This window comes from Macaca mulatta, chromosome 11 (genome assembly GCF_049350105.2).
Source record: "Macaca mulatta isolate MMU2019108-1 chromosome 11, T2T-MMU8v2.0, whole genome shotgun sequence".
NCBI classification, from domain to species: domain Eukaryota; kingdom Metazoa; phylum Chordata; class Mammalia; order Primates; family Cercopithecidae; genus Macaca; species Macaca mulatta.
In genome coordinates this window covers 8,666,696-8,683,864 of record NC_133416.1, presented here as the reverse complement: position 1 = coordinate 8,683,864, position 17,169 = coordinate 8,666,696, and the positions used below count along the sequence as shown (strand labels likewise).

At 45.3% G+C, this 17,169-nt stretch overlaps 1 protein-coding gene across 4 annotated transcripts in view; it reads left to right on the top strand.

Moving 5' to 3' along the window:
- Positions 1-387: 387 nt before the first annotated feature.
- APOBEC1 (apolipoprotein B mRNA editing enzyme catalytic subunit 1) overlaps positions 388-17,169 on the top strand; it is a 36,589-nt gene continuing 19,807 nt past the window's right edge. Inside the window, exons 1-5 of one of the 4 annotated variants that reach the window (XM_077953518.1) lie at positions 388-400; positions 7,820-7,845; positions 12,013-12,040; positions 14,107-14,504; positions 16,164-16,282. In XM_077953518.1, coding sequence (XP_077809644.1) covers positions 7,830-7,845; positions 12,013-12,040; positions 14,107-14,504; positions 16,164-16,282 — 561 coding nt within the window. In that variant the 5' untranslated portion in view covers positions 388-400; positions 7,820-7,829. Of the gene's footprint in view, positions 401-7,685; positions 7,846-12,012; positions 12,041-14,106; positions 14,505-16,163; positions 16,283-17,169 lie in introns of those variants that run through there. The other 3 variants (XM_077953519.1, XM_077953517.1, XM_028829235.2) reach the window with 3 other exon arrangements.

Sequence of the window (17,169 nt, the reverse complement as noted above, 5' to 3'; positions counted from 1 at the left end):
ACAGGCGTGAGCCACCGCGCCCGGCCTATTTTTTATTTTTTGAGACTGAGTTTTGCTCTTCCGCCCAGGCTAGAGTGAAGTGGCTAGATCTTGGCTCACTGTAATCCCCGCCACCTGGATTGAAGAGATTCTCTTGCCTCAACCTCCCAAGTAGCTGGAATTACAGGCACCTGCCACCACGCTCGGTTAATTTTTGTATTTTATTTTATTTTATTTTATTTTATTTTTTTGAGAGGGAGTTTCGCTCTCGTTGCCCAGGCTGGAATGCAGTGGCTTGATTTCGGCTCACCACAACCTCCACCTCCCAGGTTCAAGCAATTCTCCCACCTCAGCCTCCCGAGTTGCTGGGATTACAGGCATGCGCCACGATGCCCAGCTAATTTTTGCATTTTTAGTAGAGGTGGGGTTTCACCATGTTGGTGAGACTGGTCTTATACTCCCGACCTCAGGTGATCCGCCTGCCTCGGCCTCCCAAAGTGCTGGGATTACAGGCATGAGCTACAGCACCTGGCCTAATTTTTGTATTTTTAGTAGAGAAGAGGTTTCACCATGTTGGCCAGGCTGGTCTTGAACTCCTGACCTCAGGTGATCCACCTGCTTCTGCCTTCCAAAGTGCTAGGATTACAGGTGTGAGCCACGGCGCCCAGACTACCAACTGGTTTTTAAATAAAGGTGCCAAGATAATCCAATGGGGAAAATGTACATACACATACACACACACATATATGTATTTCTTTCTTTCTTTCTTTCTTTCTTTTGAGATGGAGTCTCACTCTGTCACCCAGCCTGGAGTACATTGGCGAGATCTTGGCTCACTGTAACCTCTGCCTCCCAGGTTCAAGGAATTTTCCTGTCTCAGCCTCCCGAGTAGTTGGGATTACAGGTATGCACCACCATGCCCGGCTAATTTTTGTATTTTTGGTAGAGACAGAGCTTTACCATGTTGGCCAGGTTGGTCTTGAACTCCTGACCTCAAGTGGTCTGCCCACCTTGGTTTCCCAAAGTGTTAGGATTACAGGCATGAGCCACAGTGCCTGGTGGGAAAAGTATATATTTTTTGAAACAAATGATGCTATAAAACTAAATCTCCATACGGGGGAAAATAATGCAGATATTCATATGTACAGAAAAGAATCCTGGCCAGGCGCAGTGGCTCTTGCCTGTAATCTCAGCACTTTCAGAGGCCATGGAGGGTAGATCACTTGAGCTCAGGAGATTGAGACCAGCCTGACCAACGTTGTGAAATCCCGTCTCTACTAAAAGTACAAAAAAATTATCTGGGCATGAGGCTGCACACCTGTAATCCCAGCTCCTTGGGAGGCTGAGGCAGGAGAATCACTTGAACCCAAGAGGCGGAGGTTGCAGTGAGCCGAGATTTGGACACTGCACTCCAGCTTAGGCGAAAGAGCAAGACTCCGTCTCTGACCCTGACATCACACCACATACAAAAATCACTCCAAATGTATCACAGGCTTAGTGTAAAAGCTAAAACTAAAAATATATAAGTACCAGAAGAAAATATAGGAGAATATCTTTGTGCCTTTTGAGTAGACAATGATTTCATAGACAAAAAGCACTAACCATAAAAAGTAATCCTGCCGGGCGCGGTGGCTCACGCCTGTAATCCCAGCACTTTGGGAGGCCGAGGCGGGCGGATCACAAGGTCAGGAGATCGAGACCACGGTGAAACCCCGTCTCTACTAAAAATACAAAAAATTAGCCGGGCGCGGTGGCGGGCGCCTGTAGTCCCAGCTACTCGGGAGGCTGAGGCAGGAGAATGGCGTGAACCCGGGAGGCGGAGCTTGCAGTGAGCCGAGATCGCGCCACTGCACTCCAGCCTGGGCAACAGAGCGAGACTCCGTCTCAAAAAAAAAAAAAAAAAAAAAAAAAAAAAAGTAATCCAATTGATAAACTGAACTTTACTAAAACTTAATTAAACTTCTGCTCTTCAAAAGACACCATTAAGGAAATAAAAAGGCAAACCAGAGGCTAAGGGAAATATATACAGACAGTCCCCAGCTTAATGATGGCATGACTTAGATTTTTCAATTTTACAATGGTGTGCAGGTGATATGTGTTCAGTAGAAATTGTATTTCCAGTACCCATAGAGCCATTTGATTTTTCCCGTTAAGTGCAGTATTCAATGAATTGAATGAAATGTTAAGCACTTCATTTAAAAATAGTCTTGTGTTGGATGATTTTGCCTAAGTGTGTGCTAATATAAGTGTTCTGAGCATGTTTAAGGTAGGCTAGGCTATGATGTTTGGTAGGTTAGGTATATTTTTTATTTTTTTATTTTTTTTGAGACGGAGTTTCGCTCTTGTTGCCCAAGCTGGAGTGCAATGGCTCAATCTCGGCTCACGGCAACCTCCACCTCCTGGGTTCAAGTGTTCCTCTTGCCTCAGCCTCTTGAGTAGCTGAGATTACAGGCATGTGTCACCACGCCCGGCTAATTTTTGTACTTTTAGTAGAGATGGGGTTTCTCCATGTTGGTCAGGCTGGTCTCGAACTCCTGACCTCAGGCGATCCACCCGCCTTGGCCTCCCAAAGTGCTGGGATTACAGGCGTGAGCCGCTGCACCCATCCAGGTTAGGTGTATTAAATGAATTTTCAACTTAACCATATTTTGAATTTATAATGGGATTATGGAGACATGACTTCATTGTAAGCTGAGGAGCATTTGTATACAGATATGACAAAGCTTGTATCCACAATACGTAAAAAACTCTTGCAAGTCGGCCGGGCGCGGTGGCTCAAGCCTGTAATCCCAGCACTTTGGGAGGCCGAGGCGGGTGGATCACGAGGTCAGGAGATCGAGACTATCCTGGCTAACACGGTGAAACCCCGTCTCTACTAAAAATACAAAAAAAACTAGCCGGGCGTGTGGCGGGCGCCTGTAGTCTCAGCTACTTGGGAGGCTGAGGCAGGAGAATGGCGTGAACCCGGGAGGCGGAGCTTGCAGTGAGCCGAGATCATGCCACTGCACTCCAGCCTGGGAGACACAGCGAGACTCCGTCTCAAAAAAAAAAAAAACAAAAAAAAAACCAAAAAAAACTCTTACAACTCAGTAATGAGACAAAGAACCCAATTAAAAAATGGGCAAGGCCAGGCGTGGTGGCTCACGTCTGTAATCCCAGCACTTTGGGAGGCTGGGGTGGGTGGATCACCTGAGGCCAGCAGTTTGAGTCCAGCCTGACCAACATGATGAAACCCCTTCTCTACTAAAAATGCAAAAATCAGCCATGTATAGTGGTGCGCGCCTGTAATCCCAGCTACTCGGGAGACTGAGGCAAGAGAATCACCTGAACCCGGGAGGTGGAGGTTGCAGTGAGCCAAGATAGCGCCATTGTACTCCAACCTGGGCAGCAAGAGCAAAATTCTGTCTCCGGGGTGGGTGGGGGGTGGGCGACACAGGAAGGGAAGACAAAAAATTTGAACACGTTTCAGAAAAAAGATATATAAATAACTAATAAGTACATGAAAAGACGTTCATTGCATTTAATTTTAATGCAAATTAAAATTACAATGAGATACTAACACACACTCACAAGTATGATTGTAACTGACAGGGCTGACATTACTAAGTGCTGATGAGGTTGTACTCTTACACACCTGATGACAATGGAAACTGGTAACAACAATTTGGCATTTTCTTCAGTTAAGTGTCGCTGGGTGTAGTGGCTCACACCTATAATCCCAGAACTTTGGGGAGGCCAAGGCAGGAGGATTTCTTGAACCCAGGAGTTTAAGACCAGCTTGGGCAATACAGTGAAACCCTGTCCCTATAAAAAATAAAATCAATAAAAAAAGAAAGAGTTAAATGTGCATTTACCTATTTGATCCAGCAATTCCACTCTTGGGTATTTACCCAAGAAGAAGAAAAAGAAGCATGTGTTTACACAAAGAATTGTACCCAAATGTTCACAGCAACTTTATTCATGAAAGCCTAAAATTGGAAATAACCCAAAGTACATCACACTGACAGAAGAATATACAAATTGTAGCATACCTATGTAATGGAATACTATCCAGCAGTGAAAATTAGCCACCAATACACCTAATCATGTAGACCAATTTTACAGAAAAGCTGAAGACCAGCCTGGCCAACATGGTGAAACCCCATCTCTACTAAAAATACAAAAAGTTGTATAGTGAGATCCTGTCTCAAAAAAATGAAAAAAGGAAAAGCTGAGTAAAGAACACACAAAAGTGTACACAATGCACGATTCCATTTGTATGAAGCTCTATAGTAGTCAAAACTAACCTATAGGACAGAAAGAGCAGTATTTGCCTGGGACTAGGAGTAGGAGGATAATGGCTAACACAGAGAATTGTGGGGTGGGGGCTGGCCAGGCATGGTGGCTCACCCCTGTAATTCCAGCACTTTGGGAGGCCGAGGTGGGTGGATCACTTGAGGTCAGGAGTTTGAGACCAGCCTGGCCAACATGGTGAAACCTCATCTCTACTAAAAGTACAAAAATTAGCCAGGCATGGTGGTGCGTCTTTGTAATCCCAGCTACTTGAGAGGCTGAGACATGAGAATGGCTTGAACCTGGGGGGCTGAGGCTACAGTGAGCCAAGGTTGAGCCACTGCACTCCAGCCTGGGAGACAGAGCAAGACCCTGCCTTAAAAAAAAAAAAAAAAAAAAAAAAGAACTTTTGGGGCGATGGGAATTTTAAATATCTTGACTGGAGCAGTTACATAAGTGTATGTATACATTTTTCAAAATTCATAAATTTCCAGATGCAGGACAGACTTAAACTGAATAGCTACATTTCATACTTGATTATCTTTGACCTCACTTACAAATAATTAACCACATGATAGCCTATCATATGTCATATTTCCAAGTTTTCTTAAACAAAACGGAAGGCGGATGAAGCGCTCAGTAGGCATTCTAGTAGAAAACAAACCCAAGTTTTGCATCCTCTTGGCCGCTGCACGTTTACTTCCTGGAAGCATGTCCTACCATATCAGTTTCCTGTTGCTGCTTTACGAAATTGCCACACACTTAATGGTAGTAAATGACCCACATTGTCTTATAGTTCTGGAGGTCTGAAGTACAAAACGGGTCTTAATGAGCTGACATCAAGGAGTCATCAGGGTAGCATTTCTTCTGGAGGCTCTGGGGGAGAAGCCATTCCCTGCCTTTTCCAGCTTCTACAGGCTTTCCTCATTCCTTGAATCGTGGCCCCCTTTGAGCCAGCAAGCAGAACTCTGCTCTCATCCTCACATCTCCATTTCACATCCTGACTCTTGACTCTTCTACCTCCCTCTTATATGGACCCTGTGATTAGACTGTGCCCGTATGGATAATCCAGGATTGTCTTCTCATCTCAAGATTTTTAATTAATGACAAAGACACTTTTGGCATTTAAGTTCACATGTTTAACAGATTCCAGGGATCAGGACATAGATACTGCTGAGGGCTATTAGCCTACCTTTTTTTTTTTTGAGACATAGTCTCACTCTGTCGCCCAGGCTGGAGTTCAGTGGTGCCGTCTCGGCTCACTGCGAGCTCCGCCTCCCGGGTTCACGCCATTCTCCTGCCTCAGCCTTCCGAGTAGCTGGGACTACAGGCGCCCGCCACCACGCCCGGCTAATTTTTTGTATTTTTAATAGAGACGGAGTTTCACCGTGTTAGTGAGGACAGTCTCGATCTCTTGACCTGTGATCCGCCCACCTCGGCCTCCCAAAGTGCTGGGATTACAGGCATGAGCCACCACGCCCAGCCTTTTTTTTTTTTTTTTTTTTTTTAGATGTAGCCTCACTCTGTTGCCCAGGCTGCAGTGCAATGGGGAGATCTCAGCTAACTGCAACTTCTGCCTCCTGGGTTCGAGCAATTCTCATGCCTCAGCCTCCTGAGTAGCTGGGATTACAGGTGCCTGCCACCACGCCCAGCTGACTTTTATATTTTTGGAAGAGACTGGGTTTTGCCATGTTGGCCAGGGTGGTCTCGAACTCCTGGCCTCAGGTGATCCTCCCATCTCTGCCTCCCAAAGTGCTGGGATTACAGGCGTGAGCCACTGCGCCTGGCCTAACCTACTTTTATTCTACAACTATTCTACTCTTGCCTAGCTTAGAAAAATTTGGTCTCTGAAGGGCCTCTATTGATGATGTGGGATTTCTGCCCCTTCTTCAAAACACTGGTCTGTCCCTGTCCAAACACCTGCTTTATCTCATGGAGGCTCCAGATTGACTTTCATAACTAAGTAAAGTCTTGCATGTAGGATTCAAGTTTCAGGTTCATGGGGCCTTGAGATTCAAAGTTCAGGGGTTCTAGATTTGAGACACTAGAAGGAGACTTAGGCCTTGAGAAAGTGACTTCAATTCTAGAAGTAGGTGATGAGACTCAGAGGAATTTTTGACTTGAACTTGACCCAGGGTTCAGGCAACAGAGAGCAATGGCACAGGGAAGTACGGCATTTACTTTTTCAAGGGGGATAAAAAAGCGGAAGTGGCCGGGCGAGGTGGCTCACGCCTATAATCCTAGCACTTTGGGAAGCTGAGGCGGGTGGATCACCCTCGGTCAGGAGTTTGAGACCAGCATGGCCAACATGGAGAAACCCCGTCTCTACTAAAAATATAAAAATTATCTGGGCGTGGTGGTGGATGCCTGTAATACCGGCTACCCGGGAGGCTGAGGCAGGAGAGTCACTTGAACCCGGGAGGTGGAGGTTGCAGTGAGCCGAGATCGTGCCACTGCACTCCAGCCTGGGCGACAAGAGTAAAACTCTGTCTTTAAAAAGAAAAAGAAAAAAAAAAAAAGCAGAAGTGGACTTGGCCACACGCTTAATCTCAGCTTCAAGGATGAAGAGAGCACCAAAGACTGGCACACAAATGAGCTGACTCAGAGGCCAAGGTCCTTGTCGTTTTGCATCTAATAGTGCCCCTCCCCTCTTCAACAGGGATGTGGGGCAAAGAGCAAAATGAGAGGAAGTTGGAAATAGGTGAATAATAGCTGAAAGCCAAGGCCACAGTGTGCTTACCAGATAACATAAAAATTTTCAAGCTATAGTTACAGGTTAAATTTCTCTTAACTTTATTCTTCCTCTCATCTCTCCATTAAAGAATGATGGATGCATCCTAGGCTAGGCCCGGTGGCTCACGCCTGTAATCCCAGCACTTTGGGAGGCCGAGGCGGGTGGATCACCTGAGGGCAGGAGTTCTAAAACAGCCTTACCAACATGGTGAAACTCTGTCTCTGCTAAAAATACAAAAAATTAGGCGGGCGTGGTGTTCGATGCCTGTAATCCCAGCTACTCGGGAGGCTGAGGCAGGAGAATCGCTTGAACCTGGGAGGCAGAGGTTGCAGTCAGCCGAGATCGTGCCATTGCACTGCAGCCTGGGCGACAAGAGCAAAACTCTGTCTCAAAAAAAAAAAAAAAAAAAGAGTGCTGCATGTTTGATGCAGAGTAGGAGATAATGAAAAATAAATAAGTAAAACAAAACAAAAAAATATACAAAGAATGACAGATGATCCACCTTGCCTTAATCTTTATTTAAAGAAAGAGAAAGGTTACTAAATTCAGATGTCATCGGAGAAGAACTTTGGAATTTGGTAACCCCAGTGATCCACTCTACAGAATTCATGTCATTTGCATCGCAGGCTTTCTCATCACTGAAGATGCAAATCCCCACGATAAGGTCCCTGTCAGTCAGCCCCTTGTTTGTACAGGCAGCCCAGATTCCCATAACTGCCTGAGATGCAGGAATGAGTCATCCTCTGCCCAAGCAGGTGGCAGTGGGCACACCTGAAGAAACAAAGTCCAGGAACAATCAGCACAACTTATGACTCCAGAGGAAGAAGTCCAGAGACAGAGCACCATGACTTCTGAGAAAGGTAAAATGGATCTGGGGGCCTGGCAAGTATTCTTGAACAATGCAAGAATGGTGTGTGTGTGTGTGTGTGTGTGTGTGTCTGTGTGTGTCTGTGTGTGTGTGTGTGTGTGTTCTGCTGATTCTTGCATCTGTGGGTGTTTTCAAACTTCCCCATTATTGATTAATATATTAGTCTTAAATAAGATGATTTATTATTATTAAGTATTTACATGTTCAAGTGACTTTAGCCAAATCAGTGTTTGTTTCACCATAATAAAAAATTAAGTAGCTGGGTGTTGTGGCTCACACCTGTAATCCCAGCACTTTGGGAGTCCAAGGAGGGTGGATCACTTGAGGCTCAGGGTTCGAGACCAGCCTGGCCAACATGGTGAAACCCTATTTGTACTAAAAATACAAAAATTAGCCAGTCATAGTGGCGCATGCCTGCGGTCCTAGCTACTCCGGAGGCTGAGGCAGGAGGATCGCTTGAACCCAGGAGGTGGAGGTTGCAGTGAGCTGAGATCATGCCATTGCACTCCATCCTGGGCAACAGAGCAAGACTCTGTCTCACAAAAATAAAAAAAAATTTAAGTAAAAGTACAACTGTTTAAATAACAGTTTAAGGAAACAACAGATGTGATAGCATGAGAACAATGTGCTCATTGAGAAATGAATTGACAATAACTAATTGATAAATTAGTGCCCAGTAAGTGTTAGAAAAATGCATGGGAGAGGAAGAACACTTCAGGCTGAAGGAAATAATTTCAAATGAGGTAGGATTTGAACTGGATTCTAAGAGACGTGTAGACCTAAAATTTATTTTATTTTATTTTATTTTTAGGGACTAGGGGGTTGGTTCACTACTTTTCCCAGGCTGGTCTTGAACTCCTGGGCTCAAGCAATTCTCCATCCTTGGTCTCTCAAAGTACCAGGAATACAGGCATGAGCCACCATACCTGACCAATTTTTTTTTTTTTTTTTAAGACTCGCCCTGTTGCCCAGGCTGGAGTACAGTGGTGTGATCACTGCTCACTGCTGTCTTGACCTCCTGGGCTCAAGAGATCCTCCCGCCTCAGCTTCCTGGGTAGCTGGGACAACAGGCAAGGGTCACCAGGCCCTGCCAATTTTTTTGTAGAGATGAGGTTTTGCTTTATTGCTCAGGCTGGTCTTGAACTCCTGGGCTCAAGTGATCTACTAGCCTTGGCCTCCCAAAGTACTGGGATTACAGGCATAAGCCACCATGCCGGGCCAGAAGGCAGACTTTGGATCGACAAAGAAGAGGAGATTGCAGGTTGATTGAATCCTATTGATAAACAGAATTTAAAAGCTTTAACAGACACTTGTGTCTGGAATATAATGAATAAACTGGTTAGGCTACAAAACAATTTATGTAAACAATTTGCAGTAAGACTAGAAAGCAAATTTGAAGTGTTGTTATACCATAGAGGACTTTGAATGCTAGGTTCAAGGCATGAAAGTTTTTCTTTATGGTAGAGGGAGTATCTTTGGAGAATTTATGAATAGCACAGAGATATGACTAAAATAGTGCTTTAGACACATTTACTTGACATGTGATGGGTTTTGGACTGGAAGCAAGGAGACCAGTTAGAAGACTATTGCAATAGTGTGAGTGTGATGGGGCAGGAGGTAACATAGGTAACAGTTTGGAGTTCAAGTAACAATTTATTTTCTCCATTATGTTCTCCATCTACTAGAATTCTTTTTTAAGTTCGGGCATGGTGGTTCACACCTGTAATCCCAGCACTTTGGGAGGCCAAGGCAGGTGGATCATCTGAGGTAGGGAGTTCGAGACCAGCCTGACCAATATGGAGAAACAATGTCTCTACTAAAAATACAAAATTAGCCGGGCCTGGTGGTGCATGCCTGTAATCCTGCTACTTGGGAGGCCGAGGCAGGAGAATCGCTTGAACCTGGGAGGCGGAGGTTGCAGTGAGCCGAGATTGCACCATTGCACTCCAGCCTGGGCAACAAGAGGGAAATTCCATCTCAGGAAAAAAAAAAAAAAAAAAAAAAGAATTCTTTTTTAAGTGGCATACTGGGGGAAAGACCTAACACATTATTTAATTGTAGTATCTACTACCTTCCCTGGACTTTTCTTATGAAGGTGGTGTGTTCTTTTTTTTTTTTTTTTTTTTTTTTTTTTTTTGAGACGGAGTCTCGCTCTGTCGCCCAGGCTGGAGTGCAGTGGCTGGATCTCAGCTCACTGCAAGCTCCGCTTCCCGGGTTTACGCCATTCTCCTGCCTCAGCCTCCCGAGTAGCTGGGACTACAGGTGCCCGCCACCTCGCCCGGCTAGTTTTTTGTATTTTTAGTAGAGACGGGGTTTCACCATGTTAGCCAGGATGGTCTCGATCTCCTGACCTTGTGATCCGCCCGTCTCGGCCTCCCAAAGTGCTGGGATTACAGGCTTGAGCCACCGCGCCCGGTCGAAGGTGGTGTGTTCTATACCTCAAACCGTCCCCAGTCATGTGGCTGGTATCCTCGTCTTTGCACCCCAGGAATAATATTGTAGACACAGCATATATCTCACTGTCCCTTTCTGAACTTCTCACTGCTGCTTCAGTTCCTTCAGAGAAAGTGTCTTCCCATCCTCAATATGCCTTTTTCCTATGATACGGCCTCTGGTTTTGTGAGGCTCCCTTGGAGTGGATTACCGGTTCAAGGGCCCCAATTTGTACTAAGGTCTGAGAAGAGCTCATTTCAACATGCCAGCCACGCCCTTCCTCCTTCCTCCCAATGCTCAAATTCCCCATTCCTTCTTGAAAAGTAAGAGATTTGTTCTTCAGGTCACACTTGGAATAGTGTTTTCTGACTTCATCCTATTTCCTAGATATCTGGCTAATTTCTCATTTTAGTTCCTCTCCCATCTACCACTCTCCATCTACCAAAAAAACATGCCATGGCCAAGAGTCCTTTCTACGACTCCTCTACCATCCAGTGCAGATGCATAAAAAGTAACACACACAGACAGGCACACACACAGCCTAGGGTAAAGCGTGCTCTGTTTTAAAGGAAGTGTCTCCCAGAGCCTGTGACTCTTCTTTGTTCAAAAGTAGCACCTGCGAGTTAAGGTTTGGCCAGAAGAGTGGGATGAATTTCTTGCCTGAATCTCCCCAAATCACCCTTAGAGGTTCAGGCCTTGTCAGTGCCCATTTTTTTGCTAGGAACATCCCCAAGGCTCTGAGTCCTGAGAGGCGCAGGTCTCTAAAATCCAATACTTTCCCTTGAATCATCCCCATATTCTCTAACGGCTTCTTACACTTAACATACTATCCAGGGCTGGTAAGGCCATATGGCTTACTCCTTCCATTGCCCATCTCCCTCCACTGCATGTCTTGATCACTCTGACCCAGCCAGGCTGACTTCCTTGCTCTTCGTTGAACAAGTCAAGGTCCACACTTCAGGTCGTTTGCACCTGCTGTTCCCTGTGCTTGGAATCCTCTCCCCTTCCCCAATGTCCACATGTCTTGCTCTCTAACTTTACCTTCACGTCTCAGCTTTAATGTCCCTCTTTACAGATGTCTTCTCTGACCGCCATCTCTGATGTGGTTGATATGGTGCCCCCACCACCTTTTGTCTCCTTCCAGTACTTTTCTTCTTCTTCTTTTTTTGTTTGAGACAGAGTCTCTCTCGCTCTGTCGCCCAGGCTGGAGTGCAATGGTGCAATCTCGGCTAACTGTAACTGCCACCTCCTGGGTTCAAGTGATTCTCCTGCCTCAACCTCCGGAGTAGCTGGGATTACAGGCACATGCCACCAAGCCTGGCTAATTTTTGTATTTTTAGTAGAGACAAGATTTTGTCATACTGGCTAGGCTGGTCGGTAACTCCTGACCTCATGTGATCCACCCGCCTTGGCCTCCCAAAGTGCTGGGATTACAGTCATGAGCCACCACGCCCAGCCTCTAATTGCGCTTAATCATTTTTGTTGAAGCCTTAAGGCAGACTACCTTGCTTGGGATTGGGCATCTGGGAAAACAGATTTTGGCAAAGCCCTTAAAATCTTGCTTTTCTTGGGTGCAATGAGCTGGTCCAATACAATTCATCCATGAAAGAATCTTCAAATTCCATCTTCTGAGATGATTTGCAGGTTTGGAATAATAGAGCACTTTTTCTTAGCAACTCATTTGATATTTGAGTGTTATTTGACACAATCCTATCTTGGTCAACAGGTCCTTCAACAGGTGACCCCACTCTGAGGTAAGAATAATACTATCACAGTGCACATTTAATTCGATCAAGAATCACTGGGTGTTTAAGAGCTGTGCATGGTGGCACATGCACCTATAGTCCCAGCTACTCAGGAGGCTGAGGCAGGAGTGGGAGGATCGCTTGAACCCAGGAGGTCAAGACTGCAGTAACCTATGATTGCACCATGGCACTGCAGCTGGGGTGAAAGACTGAGACCCTGTCTCAAAAAAAAAAAAAAAAAAAAAAAAATGGAGCTGTGGATATAGCTTTCTTTATTGTTCCTTTTCTCTTTTGTCATTTTCCCATTCTTTCTTTCATTTTTGCCTTTTCCAACTTCATTTTCTATGGTTATTGTTTTTTATATCTTTATAAAAAGATTTTCATTGCTTTAAATAAATGATTTTCTAGCTTGCTTATATGTTATTGTCTTTCAATTTCTCTTCTCTTTTTAAATCGCATGCTTTTATAGCCATCACTGAAATACCTGGGAAACTCATTTGCCACTTTAACTTCATCTTATTTTATACTGTCTGCCCGTTTTTCAGACATATGACAGGGAAGTCATGTCAAGAAATATATTATCTAGTGATAGGTGGAAGGATTGATCTATATAAATGAATGTGATACTTTAGGGATGAGTGGGAACTATTAGGATGTAATAAGCTTGTGACTTAACCATATTTCAAAGAGGACTCTGCAGCTCAATTCTGAGTTTCCCTTGAGTCACGGCTTTCAGACATAGAGAGTGCTAAATCTAAAGATACCACTGAGAGCAATTAGAATTTCTTTCTTATAGGAGTTAGTATATAGAATCCTACTGTGGAAGAATCTTGAGGCTAAATTGCTCTTTTGTCTGTTCTTGACAATACAATCTTGTTGGCAATTTAGGGCTTCAACACTTGAGAAAATCTGGTTAGAGTCCCTTGAGGAATAGAAAAGATAAGGATTGGAACATGGCACCTTTAGGTGTGAAAGAGAAAAATTGGAATATAGCTAGGCATGGTGGGGCACACCTGAAGTCTCGGCTACTCAGGAGGCTGAGGCAGGAGAGTAGCTTGAGCCCAGGAAGCAAGACCAGCCTGGCTAGCTTAGCTTTTGTTTTTTAAAAAAAAACAAAAACAAAAAACAGGTTAGAATATAGTGAAGGAAACTTTAAAAGAGAAACAAAGCACACAAAGTCAAGACTGAAATATAATGGTATTAGAGAGTGGTCACCAAATAATGTGACCAGGGTAAAAATCCTGTGTACTATGTTTGTGAGAAAAAAAATCTGATAATTCAAACAGACCTCTTCAGATAACTTCGAGACATATACTAGAAAAAGAAGTTTCCTGAGATGTTATGCCTCAGATCAGCCTGATGGAAGAGGGGAGCAGGGGCTGGGCACGGTGGCTCACGCCTGTAATCCCAGCACTTTGGGAGGCTGAGGTGGGCGAATCGCGAGGTCAGGAGTTGGAGACCAGCCTGGCCAGCATGGTGAAACCCCGTCTCTACTAAAAATACAAAAAATTAGCTGGACATGGTGGCAGGAGCCTGTAATCCCGGCTACTTGGGAGGCTGAGGCAGAAAAATCTCTTGAACCTGGGAGGCAGAGGTTGTGGTGAGCTGAGATCACACCACTGCACTCCAGTCCAGGCAACAGTGTAAGACTCCATCTTAAAAAAAAAAAAAAAGAGGCCGGGCGCGGTGGCTCAAGCCTGTAATCCCAGCACTCTGGGAGGCCGAGACGGGCGGATCACGAGGTCAGGAGATCGAGACCATCCTGGCTAACACGGTGAAACCCCATCTCTACTAAAAAAAAAAATACAAAAAACTAGCGGGGCGAGGTGCGCGCCTGTAGTCCCAGCTACTCGGGAGGCTGAGGCAGGAGAATGGCGTAAACCCGGGAGGCGGAGCTTGCAGTGAGCCGAGATCCGGCCACGGCACTCCAGCCCGGGCTACAGAGCAAGACTCCGTCTCAAAAAAAAAAAAAAAAAAAAAAAAAAAGAAAGAAAGAAAGAAGAGGGGAGCAGGAAAAGATTTCTAAGATCTCTCTAAATATGGCATGACAGCGTGGGCTGCTTTTTGCATTTCAGGAGAAGAATCGAACCCTGGGAGTTTGACATCTTCTATGACCCCAGAGAACTTCGTAAAGAGGCCTGTCTGCTCTACGAAATCAAGTGGGGCATGAGCCCGAAGATCTGGCGAAGCTCAGGCAAAAACACCACCAATCACGTGGAAGTTAATTTTATAGAAAAATTGACGTCAGAAAGACGTTTTCACTCATCCATCAGCTGCTCCATCACCTGGTTCTTGTCCTGGAGTCCCTGCTGGGAATGCTCCCAGGCTATTAGGGAGTTTTTGAGTCAGCACCCTGGTGTGACTCTGGTGATCTATGTAGCACGGCTTTTTTGGCATACGGATCAACAAAATCGGCAAGGTCTCAGGGACCTCGTTAACAGTGGAGTAACTATTCAGATTATGAGAGCATCAGGTAAAAACAGTAAACAAAGAAACTTCATTGTTTCCAAGAAACTGTGGTGATAGGAGCTGTCTTTAGGCCAGAAGATTGGTTAGTCCAGGCTGGAAGTCTCAGAAGTAAAAGTCCAAAATAATGTGATAAAGGACTAGGTCTGAAATTCATGACAAGGAAAGTAACAAAAATACAACTCCTGGTTGGGTATGGTGGCTCATACCTGTAATCCCAGAACATTGGGAGGCCAAGGCAGGAGGATCACTTGAAGCCAGGAGTTCAAGATCAACCTGGGCAACATAGTAAGACCCCATCTCTAAAAAAAAACTAAAAAATCAGGCCAGGTACGGTGGCTTACTTCTGTAATCCCAGCACTTTGGGAGGTGGAGGCGGGCGGATCAGGAAGTCAGGAGATGGAGACCATTCTGGCTAACACAGTGAAACCTCTCTACTGAAAAATACAAAAAATTAGCCGGGCGTGGTGGCGGGCGCCCGTAGTCCCAGCTACTCGGGAGGCTGAGGCAGGAGAATGGCGTGAACCCGGGAGGTGGAGCTTGCAGTGAGCCAAGATCCGGCCACTGCTCTCCAGCCTGGGCAACAGAGCGAGACTCTGTCTCAAATAAATAAATAAATAAATAAATAAATAAAAATAATTAATAAATAAAATAAAGTTAAAAAATCAGACAGGAGGCCGGGCGCGGTGGCTCAAGCCTGTAATCCCAGCACTTTGGGAGGCTGAGACGGGTGGATCACGAGGTCAGGAGATCGAGACCATCCTGGCTAACACGGTGAAACCCCATCTCTACTAAAAAATACAAAAAACTAGCCGGGCGAGGTGGCGGGCGCCTGTAGTCCCAGCTACTCAGGAGGCTGAGGCAGGAGAATGGCGTAAACCCGGGAGGTGGAGCTTGCAGTGAGCTGAGATCCGGCCACTGCACCCCAGCCTGGGCGACAGAGCAAGACTCCGTCTCAAAAAAAAAAAAAAAAAAAAAAAAAATCAGACAGGCATGGCGGCATGCACCTGTAGTCCTACCTGCCTGGGAGGCTGAGGTGGGAACATCTCCTGAGCCCAGATGTTCAAGGCTGCAGTGAGCTATGATTGGATCACTGCACACTGGCCTAGGTGACAGAGTGAGACCCTGTATTAAAAAAGAAAGACAAAAGCAAACAACAACAACAACCCTTTTTTTTTTCTTTTTTTTTTTTTTGAGATGGAATCTCGCTCTGTTGCCCAGGCTGGAGTGCAGTGGCGGGATCTTGGCTCACTGCAAGCTCCACCTCCCAGGTTCACGCCATTCTCCTGCCTCAGCCTCCCGAGTAGCTGGGACCACAGGCAGCTGCCTCCACACCCGGCTAATTTTTTATATTTTTAGTAGAGACAGGGTTTCACCGTGTTAGCCAGGATGGTCCAATCTCCTGACCTTGTGATCCACCTGCTTCGGCCTCCCAAAGTGCTGGGATTACAGGCGTGAGCCACCGTGCCCGGCCAACAACTCTTTTCTCTAGTCTTGCCTCTCAGCCATCTTTAAATGAACTGCTTTATTCTTTTTAGGGGGTCTAATGTCCAGCAGCAACTAGACCAGAGACTAGAGGCTTTCTATATGGTAAACTAGGTTGGGGATCTTCTTAAGTAATTTACCACTGTGCTTGTTGAATGAGCCAAGATTCGTGTTTCCTTAGAGTATTATCACTGCTGGAGGAATTTTGTCAACTACCCACCTGGGGAAGAAGCTCACTGGCCACGATATCCGCCTCTGTGGATGATGTTGTACGCACTGGAGCTGCACTGCATAATTCTAGTAAGTTACTTTAGAGACACAAATGCTGATGCCAAAAGAAGCATCCTTCTTCAAAGTTCTTTCCTGAGAATTTGACTCATATCTTCTCTTTGACGTTTATATTGAGATTTAGTTATTTAACTAGCTAGCCCATCTTAAGAAAATCTCGCAGCCAGGTATGGTGGTGCACACCTGTAGTCCCAGCTACTCAGGACGCTTGAGTCTAGGAGTTGCAAGCTGCAGTGAGCTATGATCGCGCCAATATGCTCCAGCCTGCGTGGTAAAACAAGACCCTGTTTCTAAAAAACAGCTGGGTACAGTGGCTCATGTCTGTAATCCAAGCACTTTGGGAGGCCTGGCCTGGCCAAGATAGTGAGACTCCATCTCTGAAAAAAAGAATTAGTTATCAAACAAACTAAACAAGCAAACAAACAAACAAATAACATCTAAGCCTAAGAACAAGAAGTACGTTTGTGGGAAGTAAGTGGGAGAAGGGAATTTGGGTCAACAGATCTAAGATATGGGTGGTCCCCATATTAATTACATTTTATCATCTTTATTCTTATTTTATTAGTATTGTCTTTTAAGCCACAGGGTCTCGCTGTGTTGCCTAAGCTGGGGTGTAGTGGCTATTAACAGGCACCATCACAGCACACCACAGTCTCAAACTCCGAATTCCTAGCCTCAAGCAATCCTCTGACCTCAGCCTCCTGGGTAGCTAGAACTACAAGGATATGTCATCATGTCTGGCTTTATCGTTATTATTGTTCTTGTTACTACAACACACATTGGCTCTACTGTATTTCAGATATTCTCCTTTCCCTTATTAGTGCGTGTAGTCTTATTGAAGAGAATGTACGTGTTCCATTGGATTCTCTTGAAAGTGGTTCAGGCCGGGTGCAGTGGGT